Source organism: Gymnodraco acuticeps, unplaced genomic scaffold (genome assembly GCF_902827175.1).
Source record: "Gymnodraco acuticeps unplaced genomic scaffold, fGymAcu1.1, whole genome shotgun sequence".
Lineage (NCBI taxonomy): Eukaryota > Metazoa > Chordata > Actinopteri > Perciformes > Bathydraconidae > Gymnodraco > Gymnodraco acuticeps.
The window spans coordinates 353,129-373,399 of record NW_022989759.1 but is presented as its reverse complement, the minus strand read 5'-3'; the positions used below and the strand labels follow the sequence as shown (position 1 = coordinate 373,399).

The 20,271-nt window shown below is 45.1% G+C and overlaps 1 protein-coding gene across 1 annotated transcript; it reads right to left on the bottom strand.

Annotated features, from left to right (window-relative positions):
• Positions 1-360: 360 nt before the first annotated feature.
• On the bottom strand, positions 361-19,148 carry gpt2 (glutamic pyruvate transaminase (alanine aminotransferase) 2). The gene is made up of 11 exons (XM_034215073.1): positions 18,531-19,148; positions 16,525-16,614; positions 15,434-15,542; positions 15,115-15,248; positions 14,237-14,480; positions 13,262-13,341; positions 11,464-11,600; positions 10,688-10,862; positions 5,349-5,504; positions 4,224-4,336; positions 361-856 (listed from the first exon to the last, which is right to left on the bottom strand). The coding sequence occupies exons 1-11, from the start codon at positions 18,831-18,833 to the stop codon at positions 718-720; spliced, it is 1,680 nt and encodes a 559-aa protein (XP_034070964.1). The 5' UTR covers positions 18,834-19,148; the 3' UTR covers positions 361-717.
• Between the last annotated feature and the right edge of the window lie 1,123 nt (positions 19,149-20,271).

The window sequence follows — 20,271 nt, the reverse complement described above, 5'->3', positions numbered from 1 at the left end:
TGCGTATCCACAAGGACGACGAAGATTCAAACGGGCAAAGGGCCAAAAAGAAAAAGAAAACGCAGCAGTATGAAGGCACCTTAAGCATGGGGCTCCTTACTGTGGAGGACTTAAACGAATCAGTGTAGGTTCCACATGAAACATAAACAGAACAACAAAAAGGACATCTTACAGCATCATTACAGGGATTACAATTTACAATAACTATCCACATGAGCAGGTACAGCTTCCGATTGAGTAGCATCCAACCGAGCTTTAAAAACATTTAGTGGCACCAGATTGCTCAGTTTTCCTTTTTTCACTGAGTTTCTTACTTCTATATCTCCATAAACTGAATTCTACTAACAGTGACAGAAACGATTAGAGTAAACAAAGCCTTTAATATTATAGGACAAGAGCAAAACAAACAAAAAAACAATCAATTGCTTTTGAAAAACGTTGAAGCTGCACTTTAATAGAGGCATACAACTCCTCATTCGCATAGCATTTCATAACCTGATGTTTGAGGTGCTCGGCTCAGCATCATTAGATGAGTGTGGATGGACAGAGCAGATGGTAGAAAGCACTGACAGCATGATGCACTCTGGGAGATCAGTCACTGTTCTGTGTTGTCTTTATCTGGGAGAGGATCATGTGGCAATGAGGAGAAGGCACAGTATTTCTGTAACACAAGTTCAAACCCAAAGCAATAATAAGGTGACACTCTCAGTCTGAGCCTCAGTGAGCGCCCTCCTCTCTGTGAAGGCTGCTGCTCTGAGCCCCCTCCCGGGAATACTCCTCCAGGAACCGCAGGTGGAACTCCTTCAGCTTCCCGAGGAGGACCGTGAGCTTCTCTGGGCTCGGCAGGATGGTCATTCTAACGAACAAAGACACACAAACACATATTTTACACACTCAATCTTTCTCACTCTAACCAGCATTTATGACAATGAAATACAATAATCATTATACTGCAGAGCATAAAGTAGGAGACATTTGGTGTGGTTTGCAGAGGTCCACAGGTATGGAATGAGAATATTAACACAATAAAATGTTTTTTATCTGTGTCTTTCTTCAAAAAGAGAGTAAGGGAGCAGTTATTAAAATATGTCAAAGCTTCACATACATTCTTTGAAGTGTTTTTAATTTGTACATTTTTAGTGTTAGCTGTTTTTTAGATTCAATGTTTTCACATGCTCTCTCTTCAATTTATTAATGTTAATGAAATATATTTTAAATATTTTCTATTTAGTGTCTGGGCCCCTATTCTAATGCTTGGATAGTTCATCGGTGTGACTCATCTCACCATGCTGTTTTATGATTGGACTCTAAGCAGTTTGTGATCAACTATAATAGTTCCACCCCAGAAGGCAGTCTGCTCTGCAGTCAGTTTCAGGGGCGCGGGAAGGGGGGTGCTGAGGGCGCTGCAGCACCCCCTAGTGGCAGGCAGGCGGAGCTCCTCCTCCTTATTTCATTTCATTGTGCCTGAGATATATTTTATATTATATATTATTATTCAAATGATAATTTAAAACTATATAATACATTATTTTGCTTCAGGAAAGAAAAAAAAAAGATGTGGAAAAAAAGTTTTTTGTTAGTTTTTAGTCGGCTACTTTTAACGTGACGCACAACACAAGTGACAAGTAACTGACATGGCGCAAAAACGTATCTCGGAATTCTTTCTCACTAAAAACGCTAAATCTGCTAAAAAGATTGAAATAGAAGATGCAGGGGCAGGACATTTGTCTACCACCACCACCAACAAGCACTAGCCTCCTAGCAGCAGCACGGAGGAAACTGGAGCCAGCAGTTCAGCTGTGGCTAACGCTAGCCATGGCCACACACCAGGTGCAGTTGACAAGCTAGACCCGACACCGTGCGTCCCTAACGTTTTGGGGTTTTATGAGCCGCGTCGACCAGACATACGTTTTCCTGGGAGGAAAATTGGGACAGAGACCTTCGAGCGGTCATTTCAGAAAAGCTAGTTTACCCGGTGGAAATGGGTGCATTATGTCACGGAGAGAGACACCGTTCTTTGCTCCACCTGCTGCAAAGCCATAGAGAAGGGCTTAAGACATAATGACAGAAAGACAAGTTAACTGGCGTAAAGCAACCACAAAGTTTAGCCAGCATGAGTTGTCTGACATTCACTCAGAATCGGCGAGAATGCTTGCAACACTCCCATTAATGCTCTACTATCGGACATTGTTGAGAAAGAGCAAACAACGGCCAGAACAGTCCTATAGCTAATATTCAGATCAGTAAGATTCATCGGCAGTTTAGGAATATCATTAAGAGGCCATAACAATTGAGATGGGGTGCTTTGGAAACTGATGATGGAGCGGACATTTACATTGCCAAAATGCCGGGAGTGGCTGCAGCGAAGAGACAACTGGATGTCCGACACGGTACAAAATGAAATACTGGAGATATTCGCCCATGCTGTTCAAAGAGAAATCGTGTCTGAAGCGACAGAGCATTCTTTCTATGGTCTTACTGCAGATGCGACCACTGATATAAGTACATCAGAGCAATTTTCCATTACTTTGCAATACGTGGATTCAAAACTTGAGGCAGTGAATGCTTTCCTTGCATTTGACAGTGCACCTGATTCAACTGGAGACACACTTTTTTCTTGCATAAAGGATGTTTTTCTGCACTTGAATTTGCCACTGGAGCGTCTCAGGGGATTTTGCTTCGATGGTGCTGCGAATGTGAGGCCGCATCTCGGCCGTGCAAGCCAAACTGAAAGGGCAGTGTCCATCTGCACTATACGTGCACTGTAGTAACCATGCACTTGATCTGGTATTACAAGAAGTGGCGAGGGAAGTTCGTGTTGTTGCAGACACATTAAACTTTGTACGGAGTGTCTCAGTGGTGGTCGGGGAGTCATCAAAGCGCAAGATGCTGTTCCAGTCCATGTTTGGTGATGAGGCGGTTTGCAACTTGCTGTCATTATGCCCGACTCGGTGGGCCGAACGCACAAGGGCGATTTCACATATACATTGTGACTGATGTAGGAGAGCAGCAGTGGCGGTGTGAATTCTATGAGGCCTTGGATCTTGTGACAACCGCAAAAGGAGAATACTTAGGCATGAGAGAGATCACTGCTGCACAGGTCCCCGATCAGTTCGATACATCTCGTCTACATATGCAGCTCACATTGCTGGATAACCTCTACAAGACAAAAGGACTCAAGACAGCTCAAGACGTTGCAGGATTCATCGGAGCACTGCATCCTCAAACCAGGGAACTCCTGACAGAAGTGGAAAAGTTGATCGAACTTTGTCTATGTCTACCTGTCTCTGCTGCTTCCTCTGAGCGTTCCTTCTCCACACTTCGCCGCCTCAAAACCTGGCTTCGGAGCAACATGACACAGAGACGACTGACACACCTGGCCGTAATGCACGTACACAGTGACATTCTTGATCGGATGGACATCCAGCCACTGATGAAAAGATTCATCGACAACACCCCTGAACGGAAGTCCACATTTCAAATAGGTAAGACATGCATTATTAATCATTGTTGGTTATTTGCTGCCGCCGTGCAGAATCTGTCACTACAAAGATGTAAAATATTATTTTACCAACAATGTGGAATTTACAGTCATTGAAGTAGGCTATCAAGGCATTGCTAATTCCTGGCTACATATTACACAGATTCTGCACGGCGGCAGCAGCAATAACCATAAAATAATAATTAAAATACCACAAACATGATATTGACCAGTATATGTGTGTGTGTGTGTGCTCGCGCTTTTGTGCGTGCTCTATAGTGCCCGTAATAGCGCGTAATAGTCCATTGTTATGCCACTGTGTGTGTGTGGTTTTGCTTGGTGTATGTCAACGTCAAACCCCCCCCTCCCGTGCGTAATAATTAGCACATCGGATAGCACCCCCACTCAAAATACCTTCCAGCGCCTCTGGTCAGTTTATTCAGACCTCAACACTGTGATCTGGATAGCCACTGAGCTATACTGACTGGTGGTTAGCAGGCTTTCAGCACCACATCTTTTGAGAGGATAGGCGGATGCATTTGAATGTCCCTCTTCTTTAGGGCGGTGCAATAGTAAAACATAATGGGTTTATTTCTTATGCAGCCTCGTTTTTTAAATCACATTCAAGTTTGGAAACCAAGACAGATTAGTTGCTTGACACTGTCTTTATGTAATGATCCTGGTCATGATGCCATCTTGTTAACAGTATGAATAAAAGATGAAGGAAGGCTTCCTGTTCAACCTGAAGTGATACGTCCCCTCCCTCTGGCCGAAGCCACTTCCTGGAACCACGCAGATCCCTGTCTCCTCCAGCAGCTTCAGACAGTACAGCATGTCAGGAGCCATGGAGCGGGCCTACACACACACACACACACACACACACACACACACACACACACACACACACACACACACACACACACACACACACACACACACACACACACACACACACACACACACACACACACACACACACACACACACACACACACACACACCACACACACACACACACACACACACACACACACACACACACACACACACACACACACACACACACACACACCACACACACACACACACACACACACACACACACACACACACACACACACACACACACACACACACACACACACACACACACACACATTATTCAGGAACATCCACTTCCTGCTTCTCAATGCATGCTGGGATACACTCTCAAGATAATTTCCTATTTATAGAGAAGTGCAGGACAGAATCATTAAATATGGAAATGAGTTAGAATTGTACAACAAACTGAAGAGATTTCACATTTTTTCTACGACATAAAATATGTCAGTAAATACCCCACTGGTGGATCTAAACACGGCGTTTGCTAACTAAATCAGACGCCTAAACGTCATCACGCCCAACATTACCTGCCTTTAGCTTAGCGCTGGTGAAGTCATGTGACCGTGCTGTAGTTCCTTTATAGCCCAACTTTAGCTTTTTACTTCTGCCCATTGTATTTATGCTTCAAAAAACAATAATTCGTGGAGATTATCCTGCTGAACAAAACATTTAAGTATTATAAACATTTGTTTGCCTCAGATTATATTTTCTGCAATGTTCCAAACCCGATGGAAAACTCCCATTGCTTTTTGTTCAGGGAGCCTTTGTGAAGCTAACTTCCGGCTGGGCCTATAGAAATAATCTTTGCTGCTTTGTTATGTGAATAACACATACCTGAATGAACAACTTCCTTGTTAGAACACAATATTGTTGTACACAAATATGAACCAAATATGTTTGTGTCCCTGCATTGGAAAGGCAATGTGTGGATAGTTTGTTTTGTTCTGGTGTGTTTTTGCATATTAAAGTACATGCTGTTTCTGACCTTGGCTTCCTGAATGGCTCGGGGGGGAATGAATATCCGAGGGAAGGCGTACATGGCTCCTTGGACCGGGTTGCATTTAATTCCAGGAACAGAGTTCAGGATCTGCTCCGTCAACCGCGCCTTCTGAGCCAGGACATCCAGGACCGAGCTCTTCTCCTGGAAAACACAACCCATAATACACAAGGCTGAGGCCAGAATACACTACTGTGTGTTGGTCAGGGACACACACCAGCTGAAAGTCATGGAAAGAAGAGGGCGCTGCCAGTGTCAGTGCTTCAGTAAAACATCTTATCGACTTTAAACGGTTTCATCAATGGTATTATCAATGTAAAACAGGGTTCCTATGGCTGAGATCCCTGTACTAAGGGAACAACTTAAGGCCCCTACACACCGAGCCGATTTTCAGCGTCGATAGATGTCGGGCCTTCGATGAGCGTCGTGTCGCCCTACTCAGATTGGTGTGTACTGCTCCGTCGTGTCTTTACGGCCGTGCCGACACCTTCCGCCGCCGATTCGACATGTTGAATCGGTAGGCTGTCGGCTAAAGGCTGTCGGCCAAATAAATCACTCTGATTGGCTGTTCAGCTAGCGAATCAGTGCATGAGAAGCGAAACGGAAGTGAGGGACCCAAACAAACTATTAAGAAGGCAAATCTGAGATTTAATTTAACTCCAGCTCTCGACACAGGTTCGGGAAAGCCCCGTGAGCTTCTCGCTGTAGAGTGAAAATGGAACGCACACTCTATTTGTTGTTTGTTTATATCACGCAGTCTGTTCTTCTTCTCTTGGTTATCACGCAGTGTGTCTTCCGGTTGTTGCCTCTTTTGAATGACGAATACACACTACCGCCGCCTGCTGGTACGGAGAGTTATTGCCACTCACGCATGCGCAGTTCGTACGTGCAACTTGGCCGTCGGCTGAAGTCTTTGCGGTGTGTTCCAGTGCGACACATGGCCAAGACGCAGGAGACGACGTTCCGTCGGGACGTGTTCTTTGGTGACAGTTTGGTGTGTAAGAGGCTTTAAGCTCCTTTGAACTGAAACAGCTTGTGGGTTTCCTCAGGATGACTTCTTTAATTATTTATCATACAGCCCTGTATTGGAGAAGACTGCAGCATTGGCCTCTTGTTACATCAGGGTTCAACATAGTGTAGAAACACTACTGACTGACCAATGGAAACTCTGTTAGATGGATCCCTTTCACCTCATCGGCTTGGATTCCACTAGAAGCCTGTGCCATACCATATACCAGGGGTATTCAACTAAAATTCAACGAGGTCCAGTTAGAGAACATCTCCCCATGCAAAGGTCCGGAACTTCAAAATGTTTAGTGAATTAGTGTGATATATAATGAAGTAGCTGCAGCTTTATCAACGTCTGCATGTAATCAACAGCTGACTGCCAATCAAATAAAGAAAGTACAATTCAAAAACAACTATTTATTGTCTATTAACATTGAACTGTACAGATATACAGTAAATACTGTGGATATGTGTAATGTTCCTCTCTGGCTGCATTTAAAAATAAAATAGAGAAAATAAATAGCTCTTGAAAATCTGCTAGAATCCACTTCAAGACACTGGTACTTGCTTACCATGCTGCCAATGGATCTGGCCCTTCGTACATCCAGGACATGGTTAAACCGTACACCCCAGCGCGTGCACTCCGCTCTGCATCAGCCAAACGACTCGCTGCACCCTCGCTGCGAGGGGGACCCAAGTTCCCATCAGCAAAAACACGTGGGTTTGCTATCCTGGCTCCAAGATGGTGGAATGAGCTCCCCATTGACATCAGGACAGCTGATAGCTTGCACATCTTCCGGCGCAAACTGAAAACTCATCTCTTTCGACTCCACTTCGAGCGATAGATTTATTAACAAAGCACTTATATACTAATAAAGGACTGGCTTATCTAAAGCCAGTTGAGTAGCACTTGAAATGTTTGGCTCTATGAAACCTGATGTACTTATATGATTCTGTTTTCTTCAAGGTTGTGTCTTCCTGGTCGACTGTACTTATTGTAAGTCGCTTTGGATAAAAGCGTCAGCTAAATGTAATGTAATGTAATGTGCATCTTAAAAGTGCTTAATTTTAGATAAATAAAATAAAGTGTAGCAGCAGCTTGAGTTTCCCTTTTTCTTTGTTAACCGTTTCACATCATGACTTAACAGTTTCAATCAATCATCAATCAATGTTTATTTATATAGCCCAATATCACAAATGTTACATTTGTCTCAGTGGTCTTCACAGTGTGTACAGAATATCAGTATGACAATACGACACCCTCCCTCCTTAGACCCTCACATCGTACAAGGAAAAACTTCCGGAGAAAACCCACAGTTTAAAGGGAACATGGGAGAAACCTCAGGGAGAGCAACAGAGGAGGGATCCCTCTCCCAGGACGGACAGACGTGCAAGTCAGTGTTTCCGCCAGACCAGGCTGAGAGGGTGTCCACCCCGAGAGCGGGGGGGGGGGGGTTTGAATTTTGACTTGAGCCGTCCTTTATAGATACTGTCTTTTTACGTTAGTGAGTTGGATCATTTGGCTCGGCTCTCTTAAAGCGCCGGCTGTTTCGGCTCATAAACGGCTCTTCATGTTACCAGTTTACCACGGAGCCTCAGTTTCGCCGCTGCGAGGCTCTGGTGCTCGCAGCTCATGCGCGTGCTCCACTAGCACCGCGTCCAAATCGCGCACGTTCCGTGTTGTTGTCCTGTAGCAGGCACCGCCGATGTCGGGGAAACGATCCTCAATACTCCGAAAATAATCCCACCAGACTCCTTTGCCCCTCCAACAGAGGGATGTCCTTGTCCTTTTTCCTTTTCGTCATTTCAAGCGATAAAAACTCTCGATCTTCTCTCGAATTATTAATATTTTTGGACGCCCTCGGCTCGCGTTCAGGGCGTCCCGAGCTGAATAAGGGCGTCAAATGACGGCAAGACGCCCCCCTGGCGGAAACGCTGGTTTCAGCCGATTATAGAACAATATCAGTCTTTACACATCATAACAATTGAACAGTTTCAAAGTTTCTCTTTCTTTCCCTGTTATATTGTAGTCCCTCACTCACTTTGTTCTGTTCAGTGCGAGAATTGAGCTCGAGCTTGTCCTGCCAGGAGTTTAAATCTGGGCTGAAATGGTGTCAGGGCCTTTCTCATACACATGCAGGTGCTCATTGGTTAGCCTCGGTTAGCCTGCCCTGGAACGATATTTGGTTTTAATGTTGATCCTGGTGGACTGATCATATTGGGCTCTGAGACTGCTTCTTTTTTGTGACCTCAGTTCTGACTTGAGAGGGAATGTTTGGTCAAACCCTTTGTGTTTTGTCTCATAGTGGCGTTTTGGCACTTTTAATGAGCGCCACGGTCTCTGAACAAATTAGACACACTGGCTCTGTGCTCCCAGTGGGCAGGATGAACATGAATGAGTCCACTCAGGGTTCAAAGCTCTGTTCTCACTGTCCACTTTCCTCTTCTTGGAGAGCGCCATGTGTAATTATTTGTCTCTCCCTGTCTGCCGCTAACACGCCCGTTCACTCTCCTCTCCTCTTCTCTCCCTGTATCGCTAACTATTCTCTTCACTCACTTTCCTCTCCGCTGCTCTCTGCCGCGCTCTCGTCTCTTCTTCTGTGTTTCTCTCCCTGTATCGCTCACTCGTCTCTTCTTCTGTGTTTCGCTCCCTGTATCGCTCACTCGTCTCTTCTTCTGTGTTTCTCTCCCTGTATTGCTCTCTCGTCTCTTCTTCTGTGTTTCTCTCCTTGTATCGCTCTCTCGTCTCTTCTTCTGTGTTTCTCTCCCTGTATCGCTCTCTCGTCTCTTCTTCTGTGTTTCTCTCCTTGTATCGCTTTCTCATCTCTTCTTCTGTGTTTCTCTCCCTGTATCGCTCTCTCGTCTCTTCTTCTGTGTTTCTCTCCCTGTATCGCTCTCTCATCTCTGTGTTTTCTCTCCCGTGTATCGCTCACTCGTCTCTTCTTCTGTGTTTCTCTCCTGTATCGCTCACTCGTCTCTTCTTCTGTGTTTCTCTCCCTGTATCGCTCTCATCTCGTCTCTTCTTCTGTGTTCTCTCCTGTATCTCCTGTATCGCTACTCTCGTCTCTTCTTCTGTGTTTCTCTCCCTGTATCGCTCTCTCATCTCTTCATTCTGTGTTTCTCTCCCTGTACGCTCTCTCATTCTATTCTATCTCTTCTTCTGTGTTTCTCATCTTCCCTGTATCGCTCTCTCAGTCTCTTCTTCTGTGTTTCTCTCCCTGTATCGCTCACTCGTCTCTTCTTCTGTGTTTCTCTCCCTGTATCGCTCACATCCGTCTCTTCTTCCTGTGTTTCTCTCCCTGTATCGCTCTCTCGTCTCTTCTTCTGTGTTTCTCTCCCTGTATCGCTCACTCGTCTCTTCTTCTGTGTTCTCTCTCCCTGTATCGCTCTATCGTCTCTCTCTGTGTTTCTCTCCCTGTATCGCTCTCTCGTCTCTTCTTCTGTGTTTCTCTCCCTGTATCGCTTCACATCGTCTCTTCTTCTGTGTTTCTCTCTCCCTGTATCGCTCTCTCGTCTCTTCTTCTGTGTTTCTTCTCTCCCTGTATCGCTCTCCGTGCTCTTCTTCTGTGTTCTCTCCTTATCGCTCACATCCGTCTCTTCTCTGTGTTTTCTCTCCCTGTATCGCTCTCTCGTCTCTTCTTCTGTGTTTCTCCTTCCTGTATCGCTCACTAGGTCGTCTCTTCTTCTGTGTTTATCCTCTCCTGTATCGCTCACTTGTCTCTTTGCAAGCCCCCTGTCGGCGGCGGTTAAAATAGAATCGCCCCGTTAAAAATTGAAAATCCCCTATTAATGTATTGATTATAGGTCCGGGTCCGTATAGGTCGGCGTCTGGGTCCAGATCCGGACCGCGGTCCGCCTGTTGCCGACCCCTGCCATATATGATATGCCATATGATTCCAATTAAGTTGAGTCTTGTTGTTTAGCAGGCTGCTATCTAAAGTTACTGCTTTCTGTACACAATTGACTACATGGAAAGTTGTCCATTTACACAGACACATTACTGTGAGTAAGCAGAGGGATTCATGCACAGGAAACAGCAGACATGTATGCAGTGTCAGAAAATCAAACATGCAGTTGAATTTCAGTTTGTCTTTTTAGGCCTGAAGAGGTAAACTATACAGTCTAAAAAGATAATGAGATTTTCGGTTAGACGTGTACTCTCCTCAGAGACGTCTCTAATGACGCCAACCTCCTCAGGTGTTATTTTAATGAGCTGTTTCTCTGGATGCTTCATCTCTAAACTGACTTCTCTGTGTTCCTCTCAGTGCTGCTGCCTGTCACTAACACAGATGTAATATTGTGAGCAGGTAAAGACTCACCTTGATGAACTGAGCGTACGAGGGCTCATGCTCTCTGGGGGGGTTTACGATGACGTCCATGGCTGCCTGTCCCGGGACGGGGGGGCAGAGGCGTACAGACAGCAGTTTGACCAGCTGCTCCTTCACCCGGGGGTCCATATTCAGCACCTCCATGTAGCCTCCGCGGAAACCACACCTGGGGGGACAAACAAAGAGAAGCACATTTATAAGATGAGAGAAAAGTGATGGTGACGTCACAGATAACATTTGAGAAAAAGCTTGTGTTTGGCCGCGTCTTTCAGACAGACATTATCATAACTAAGACTGAGAAGCCCGTTAGTTGTAGCAGATTGGCTGGTGGACTCTGAATGTTGCTGCTGATGAGTGTTGTACTTGTGTCTCTGTGGTGGTTGTCCTCCTTGCTCTACAGCGATGATGGATCACTCATACAAAGCATGTGGTTACTTATGGTAATAAAGCAATGTCAATCAAATATAAAGAGGCCTAACGAGATGGATAAAAGGCAACAGGGCGAGGCTAGTGTGTGATACGGTGATGTGTTGTCAAGGTAACCTTTGAAAATATTGAAAAACTGCCCTGCTGCCAAATAAAGAAATATAAAATTATACAAACACAGACTATTCAGCCAGAGTCAGTTTCTGCTGCTGTACCATTAGACTACAGAGCAGCTTCTCTCCTCTTCATCCTCCACCATGACAAATATTAACTTTTCAGAGTGGACGTACAACCACCTGCTCCTTGTGTTCCCAGAGTGGGGCTCAGTGTCAGATACTTACTCTCCGGTGTAGCCCTTGGAGGTGGAGTGGAAGGACACCAGCTCCACGTTGTTGAAGTACTCGGGGCCCATCTCATACAGGACCTTCTTGAAGGAGTGGAAGTGACAGTCTGCTGAGTACACGTTGTCCTGGTACACCTGGAGGACAGACGCAGGTTCAACTACAGAGCTCCACCTGCAGCTCCCTCAGCTCCACCCTCAGCTCCCTCTGCTCCACCTGCACCCTCAGCTCCACCTCCGGCTCCACCATCAGCTCCCCTCAGCTCCACCTGCAGCTCCACCCTCAGCTCCACCCTCAGCTCCACCCTCAGCTCCACCTGCACCCTCAGCTCCACCTCCGGCTCCACCATCAGCTCCCCCAGCTCCACCTGCAGCTCCATCCTCAGCTCCACCTCGGCTCCACCATCAGCTCCCTCATCTCCACTGCAGCTCCCCACCTCAGCTCCACCCTCAGCTCCACCCTCAGCTCCACCTGCACCCTCAGCTCCACCTCCGGCTCCACCATCCGCTCCCCAGCTCCACCTCAGCTCCACCCACCCCCTCAGCTCCACCTCCGGCTCCACCATCAGCTCCCTCACTCCACCTGCAGCTCCACCCTCAGCTCCACCCCCCTCAGCTCCACCCTCGCTCCACCCTCAGCTCCACCTGCACCCTCAGCTCCACCCTCAGCTCCACCCTCAGCTCCACCCTCAGCTCCACCTGCACCCTCAGCTCCACCGCAGCCCCACCCCTCAGCTCCTCCCTCACTCCATCCTCAGCTCCACCCTCAGCCCCACCCTCAGCTCCACCCTCGGCTCCACCCTCAGCCCCACCCTCAGCTCCACCCTCAGCCCCACCCTCAGCTCCACCCTCGGCTCCACCCTCAACTCCACCTGCAGCCGCTGTCAGTTGCACCCTCAGCTCCACCCTCAGCCCCACCCTCAGCTCCACCCTCGGCTCCACCCTCAGCTCCACCTGCAGCCGCTGTCAGTTGCACCCTCAGCTCCACCCTCAGCCCCACCCTCAGCTCCACCCTCAGCTCCACCTGCAGCCGCTGTCAGCTGCACCACAACTGACCGTGCAATGTTACATAAATCCATATTTTAGGACATAGTTACAGAGTAAAGACAGATCAATCACTCTCGTAAGGACATTAGTTGTCATTTATAAGCATTTCCCAGAAGCCACTTAAAGCACAACATAATCATTTAATTTGTTTTAATATGTTACAATAGTCTTGTTTTTATAAAATAACTATTTTTTGCTCCGTTCTTTAAAAAATGTAAAAAGGATTCTTCTTTCTGTGCCTTCGTTTGCCTTTGCAGCAAATTCCTAGTATATGTGATAAAAGGGATTCTAATTATGATAACCAAATAAAACATATTGTTTTTTTTTCTGTGTGTTATCATTAAAAATAATTCTTGTCAATATGGTGAGAAAAGTGTTGTAAAGAATTCAGTAGCCTGGCTACTTTGGTGGATGTTATGTGAATTACAGGAAAGGATCAGAAAGATTGGTGACTTAGATTACATGTGATTTGATGTTACTCTGGTTGGTAGCTAAAGCCTGGTTGTTATTTTACACATAGACCGCACTCCAAGGACACGGTCACTGTAAACACCACTAACTCTGAGGGGGGGGGGTCTTATTTCAGCAGACTGGCTGAAATCAAATATCTTGGATACTGCACACACATATGCATTGCACATAAGCAACAACACAGGCTCTGAACACTTTGACATTTCAAATTAATGGATAACAATTTCTTAATATGCTTAAAAGTGGATTTCTCATGAGTATGGACTCTGTTCAGCAGTTACCTCATCAGCCATGACGAACAGGTTCTCCTCATAGGCGAAGTGCAGCACCTCCTCGATACACTTTTTACTCTGCACCTGGCCTGAGAACAGAGGGAGACAAACTGCTGTCAGAGCTGAAGTTACTCACAGTGGAAATGTTTGGCCCAGTTACAAAAGAAAAAAAGGTTACACAAATACATGTCAGCCCTCAACAGTCAGAACGTGATGCAGACAAACACTTTGATAATACTTCCATGTAAAAGGCTTGAAATATTCAGTCAGCTTTTAGGCTCTGAGACAGGATGGTCAGTCATTAGCAGAAACTCTCCAAACCTCTCCAAGCAAAGCCTATATGAGAGCACACTATAGTAAAACTATATGTAACGTAGTATAAATGTGAACAAAAATTGATTATCTAACTTCCACGTGTCTTCAAATGTATGAAATGTAAAAATAATTACAGTCAGGTTTGTTATAGCTGGGTTCAGGCAGAGAATCAAAGCTGGGTTATACTATTGTGGCGGTCAGAACACATCAACTAACTATTCATACTATATTCATACACTTTCCTTGTGGTTGCTGTCATTCAATCATATGATCAGAATGTGACTGAGTACATGTTTGAAATCCTTCTATTGTTTACTGTAATGTTTATTAGAGCATTTACTTTATAAAATATAATATCATTTATATTGATCTGAAATAACCACTTTATTGAGTTAGATTTGACAAGATTTCACTTCAACATGTCTCGATGTTGTAATTGATATATAACTAATCATCCTTAACTCAAGATAACTGAATATTATAATGTGATGTATGGAATGTTGGTTTAGAACCGGATCTTGATGACCCAGTTGTCACGTGGCTCACACCTGAGATGAAGGTGTGCTCCATACATACAAACCTGACTCTAGCCCAACAATGCAGATGTGTGTTAACTTGTAATTGTTATGAGTGTGTGGCTGCTCTCTGATCAGATCTGTGCTGTGTTACCGGTGGGATTCCCGGGGTTGATGATGCAGAGTGCTCGGGGGGTACAGAGCTGCTTGGCGCTCAGATACGCTCTCTGCAGCTCCTCTATGTCCAGGGCCCAGCAGCTGTCCTCGTCCAGGTAGTAGTGGATGTGCACGGCGTCCAGCTCTGAGAGGGCAGCGGAGTACAGCGGGTACTGAGGGATGGGGATCAGCACCCCCGTCCTGCCGCTGCCCTCCCCCGACACCAGCAGCTTCAGGATGCTCTGCAACAACACACACTCCTGATGTCACTGTCAGGCTCACACACTGCTGCTAACACAATCACATGTATGTTAAAGCCTCCAACACTTTAAAGAACACACACACATACCATGTATACATCACTTCAGGGGACATTACATTGACTTACATGCATTTCCTGGAGACTTATCCTAACCTTAACCATAACCAACACATGCCTAACCCTTAACCTTACCCTAAACCTAACCAAGTCTTCACCCTAACATTAATGATTCCCCTCATGGGGACCTCCAATTTGTCCCCATAAGGGAGGCGAGTCTCCACACGTGACTGTGTAAACAGATTTAGGTCCCCACAAGTATAGTAATGCTAGGCCACACAACACACACACACACACACACACACACACACACCACACACACACACACACACACTCACACACACACACACACACACACACACACACACACCACACACACACACACACACAAGTTCAGGCAGATGAAAGTGAAGGGGGTGTGTATCATAAGGGCAACTGTGGCTCAGGGGTTATATAGGCATGTACCAATCACATGGTCAGGGGTTTGAAGGTGCCATTACTATGACGACAACTGTCATTAACTCATAAAGCCCCCCCCCCCAGAGTGCTGCTCATACCATGATGCCGTCACTGGCCCCTGTGGTGAGGTAGATGTTGTTCCAGTCTGAGGGGACGCCCTGGTCTCTCTCTGTGATGAACTCAGCTACATGTTGACGGATGCACTCCACCCCCTGACTGGCACTGTACGAGCCTACACACACACACACACAATTCAATGTCATGTTTTAGAGGGACTACATTCTGCTCTGATTTCTCAAGTCAAATACTTCTTGGTAAATAGGACTGTATGTCCTCTGGGATTATGTCTGCTCACACACACACACACACACACACACACACACACACACACACACACACACACACACACACACACACCGAGGCTCTGTCCTCCACAGCCCTGCAGGATGCGCTGGGCGCGTTGCTTGGCGTCTTCAGGGAAGGAGGGACTCTGCAGCAGCTCAGGGTAACAACACAGAGCCACCACCTTCAAACACACACACCACAAGAAGAAAGTATTCAAATATTAGCTTAATGTGTTCTCAAGCTTATGGATCACACAGTCAATAATGGGACAAATGCACATCAACAGTTTAGAGAGTCACAACGGAAAATGGAATGTGAAAATTAATTGCAATATTTAATTTTCAAACGACAGACAATGAACTAAATCCTGCTGACGCATGCTGTGTGCAGGGGGACATAGGCCTGATACACAGTCAGCTGACTTCAGCTGCATTAAATCACCATATGCATTTACAGAGCTGAAAAGCATTGAAGTACAAATACTTTGTTACTGTACTTTAGTACATTTTTCTGGTATCAGTACTTACTCCACTATTTATTTTTCGTACAAATTTTACTTCTTACATTTTAAACACAAATACCTGTACTTTCTACTTCACACATTTTCAAAACAGACTCTTTTCTTTAGTTTGAATCTGTGTTTGGTGGGGTGATGATTTGTATTTAGAATGTCTGTTCACTGAGAACAGACATTCTTATCAGCCATGGCCATATATAAGGAGGTGTTCTATAAAACAGTTGGTCATGGCTACTTTTTATTTAAGTACATTTCAAAGCCCATACTTATTTACTTTTACTTGAGTAGAGAAGTTTAGTCAGAACTTCTACTTGTATTAGAGTATTTTTGAACAACAGTCATGCGTAACAATAATGTAAAGTAATGGGAAGTCAAAAACAAATGCTTACGCTATTTTATGTTTTACCATTTCTGAGACTCCGGATCAGAGGCACGGTCATACAGTCTGTCATTGATGCCTCAGCTGCCTCGTGGACCCCACGACTAATGACCCAACAGATATCACAATCAAACCTACGCCCTGCCCTGAGGACACATTTCAACTCTGGCTGCACTAACAGCCCTTCTGCTGGTGCTCACAATAAGAACTGATACAGTGAATGACACAGTGTGAGCATGAGGACACACGGCATGTCTGTCCCCTCACCTGACGGAGGAAAGTGATTGGCTGCTGACCCATGGCATGAGCATCCCCGATGTTGGCTTTGATGACCTCAGTGAAAGACTCTTTCCCTCCCTGGAGAGACAAGAAGAAAAATCACAAAGCTCCATCAGCATGCTTTTGATACAAAGTCAAACACTGCCCCTGTCATCACTGCAGTGGTGTAAAGTAACTAAGTAGATTTACTCAAGTACTGTACAATTATGAGGAACATGTATTTCCATTTTATGCTACTTTGTACTTCTACTACAATTCAGGGGATAATCGTGTACTCCATTACATTTACGTAGTACCTGAAGTTATTTTGCAGATATAGATTAATGATAAACAATATCAATTAATCAATCAAAGTTTATTTAAATAGCCCAATATCACAAATGTTACATTGGTCTCAGTGGACTTCACAGTTTGTACAGAATATGAATACGACACCCTCTGTCCTTTGACCCTCTGTCCTTAGACCCTCTGTCCTTAGACCCTCTGTCCTTTGACCCTCTGTCCTTAGACCCTCTGTCCTTAGACCCTCTGTCCTTTGACCCTCTGTCCTTAGACCCTCTGTCCTTAGACCCTCTGTCCTTAGACCCTCACTTCGTACAAGGAAAAACTTCCAGAGAAAACCCACAGTTTAAAGGGAAAAATGGGAGAAACCTCAGGGAGAGCAAACAGAGGAGGGATCCCTCTCCCAGGACGGACAGACGTGCAATAGATGCCGTGTGTAAATTGAAAAGATAATACATTTACAACATAGGTAGTCCAAATGTTAGGAAATGCATGTGTCTGTAATAAGAAGATGAATCCACGAGGATGTCAACAATCCTGTGGGAGCCATCAGGGAAGTAGGATAATGAGAGTCAGGCAGGACCGCAGAGACAGGTTCAGCCACGACTCAGGACTGCGACTCAGGATGCAGGACTCACGACTCGGGAGTCAAAACAATATGATCAACACTTAAATAAGACTTCAGTTGGAGTAATAATAATAATAATAATAAATGATATTTATATAGCGCCTTTCAAGGGACCCAAGGTCGCTGTACATGGTGGACAAACAAAACAAACAGACAATCAACGGGCAAACCAAATAAATAAATAAAGGAAGCCAGGGATGTACAGCTGCCCTCTTCAACAAGCGTTGAGGATACCAACAAACGGGACATTGAACCGTTTCTGACTTTTGTTTGAAATGCACTCTCAACGTTCACTGTACGGTCTTACAAGAGGAACTATTACTTAAATATATTGACACAAAATGATCTGACAGGACGATGCAAAAAAGAAACAGACTGGAATCAAACAACTCCCAAGATTGACTTTAACTAAACAAACGATACCAAAGTGACTCATTGACCCAATTGTATTTATGTTTTCTTGTCTGTGCTTGTGTGTTCTTTCCTCTTTGCACACATGTAAAATAAAATTGACATGCTACCCAGAATTAAATTAAGTAATTAAAATGAGTCCCACAAACTGTGATAAGCACATCGATACATCAATAACTTACATTCAAAACGTATAATATATATTACTCTGAAATAGACCATCATCGCACAATGAGTAGCCTACTTTTACTTTTGGTATGGTAAGTATATTTTGATGCTGATACTTTTGTACTTTTACTTGAGTAACATTTTTAATGCAGCACTTTTACTTGTAACAGAGTATTCCTAAACTCCTGTAGTTCTACTTTTACCCAAGTAGGCCTACATGATCTGAATACTTCTTCCGCCTCTGCATCGCTGCAGTGTGGGCTGTGGACCTGTAGCCGGTCAGAGCATCTTCCAGCCGGACGGCCTGCCTCCAGACAGGACCAGGATCCGGGATGATGCAACCTGTGCTGCTCTGCTCCGCGCGCCGTTTAACCTGCGTATTACCCTTTGTGTGTTTTACTTAAAGCTTAATAATGAAGCGTTGAATAAAATATATTTTTGCCAGACTCCCATTATTCCGTCCTCCTCACACACAGATACGGTAATGTAACATATTATGGCCGACCTGCTGCAGCCTCTTCTCGATGTCCCCCGCCCTGATGACGATGGGCCCTCTCACAGCGTACTCCACCGCCTTCACCTGCGGGCTCAAGCTCGCCATGGTCAGGCTCTTCTCTCGCATCCGGCATGGGTGTCCAGCTCCGGTCTGCACGGTTGCTTCGGCCGTGCTGAAGCGCTTTAGCCCGGGCTGCTCGGTAACCTGAGGCCCGGGCTGCGTTTTATATCCAGCCCGCTGCCATAAACCGGAATAAAGCGGGGAGTTCCGAGGGGGAACAGACCGCTGTACGACGTCTCTCAGACGGAGCATGTTTCCTCAGGGTCGGTGCAGCTGGAGCCGTTAGTCAGCCATTAGTGAGGCAGAAAGCTGAATCACCCACTGATGCTCGCGCCTCAAGCAAGCTGTCTGACATCAACACTTCCTTTCCTCCCCTGCGAACACTTTATTGACGTAGGAACCCCCGATTCAATGTAGCAAAGTAGACCGAATGCGGAAATAAACATAACGGTGTGTGGCATGTTACAGACAAAAAACAAAGAACATAAAATACAAAATATCGATTAATGCGGTGATGGCTGACATGCGCCTAAAACATCTCAAAATGTTTCAAAGTGGGCCTTGATGAAGTGAAGTGATTCTTCCTCCCTCACAGCATTCAAAACATCACTCAAAACCCACCTGTTCAACACTGCATTCAACCACTGACCACCCCCTCCCCCCCTATTTTCTGTTTTGTTTATCTTTTTTGTATTTCTTTGTTATCTATTTTTTAATTTTATTTGTTTTCTCTTGTCTTTATTTTTCTTAACTCTCTGTCAAAGCGTCTTTGAGTTTCCTGAAAAGCGCTATAAAAGTCCCATGTATTATTATTATTATTATTATTATTATTATTATTGAGACACACATGTTATATAGTAGGCCTATATACTAAATATAAAACATCCCATGAAGCTACTCACTGACAATATAGCCTACTATAGGCTACTGATACTTTTCACAATGACAATGAGATAGAGCAGGTAAAGGGAAATAAAAGCACATTGCCCAGCTGCTTGTTTCCTCACTAACAGGACCAACACATCCTCACTCCCAGGTCGGCCTATGTTGACGTTATGTCAGTCCCCTGTGTCGGCTTTTTCCAACGCAAGGGGGGGGCCTTAGCGTCCATTTTCAACGCAAGGGGGGGCCCTTACCCCCAAAACACACCAGGAGCGTCTGCGCCGCGTTACGTTGCGGCTGCGCCACGCTGCGACCTCCTCCTGCGTCAACACACACCAGACGCGTTTCAAAACGTTGCGGAAGCGGAGCGTCGTGTGTGCAGCCTCGCAGTTGTTGTTGATTTTGGAATATTTCCTAGACATTTGTACTTCTACAAGTAAGTAGGCTATACGTAGTTAAATGGTTTATGTTTGTGTCTGTTTAAATCGTGTTTATTGTTGTTATTTCCTATTTTGTTGTGTTGTAGACTACAGACACAGTTAATAATAATTGTAATATTCCAGTTATAAACGACATGAATCAAAGATGTGTTGCTGTATTTTAGTGGTAAAAAAATATGCATTCATCATCATAATTATTCTATATATTGTGGTGACACGTTATTGGACATAATTCACCTTGCTTATTGTGTTGCCACACGGACCCTTTAGTGGGGAACACCTGTAGCTTTAGCTGCCATTCCTGCTAGCTCATCAGGCAGAGCAGTGCATGTGTTAACCTCTCTGAATGTAATGGATAATAAAGATTG

Excerpts from the sequence above, each read along its gene's own strand:
- gpt2 (XM_034215073.1), bottom strand. The coding sequence starts at position 18,833 with ATGCTCCGTCTGAGAGACGTCGTACAGCGGTCTGTTCCCCCTCGGAAC. Across the intron at positions 13,342-14,236 it reads CAACCCCGGGAATCCCACCG|GCCAGGTGCAGAGTAAAAAG; the intron begins GTAACACAGCAC and ends CTCTGTTCTCAG. Across the intron at positions 5,505-10,687 it reads CGTACGCTCAGTTCATCAAG|GAGAAGAGCTCGGTCCTGGA; the intron begins GTGAGTCTTTAC and ends TGTGTTTTCCAG.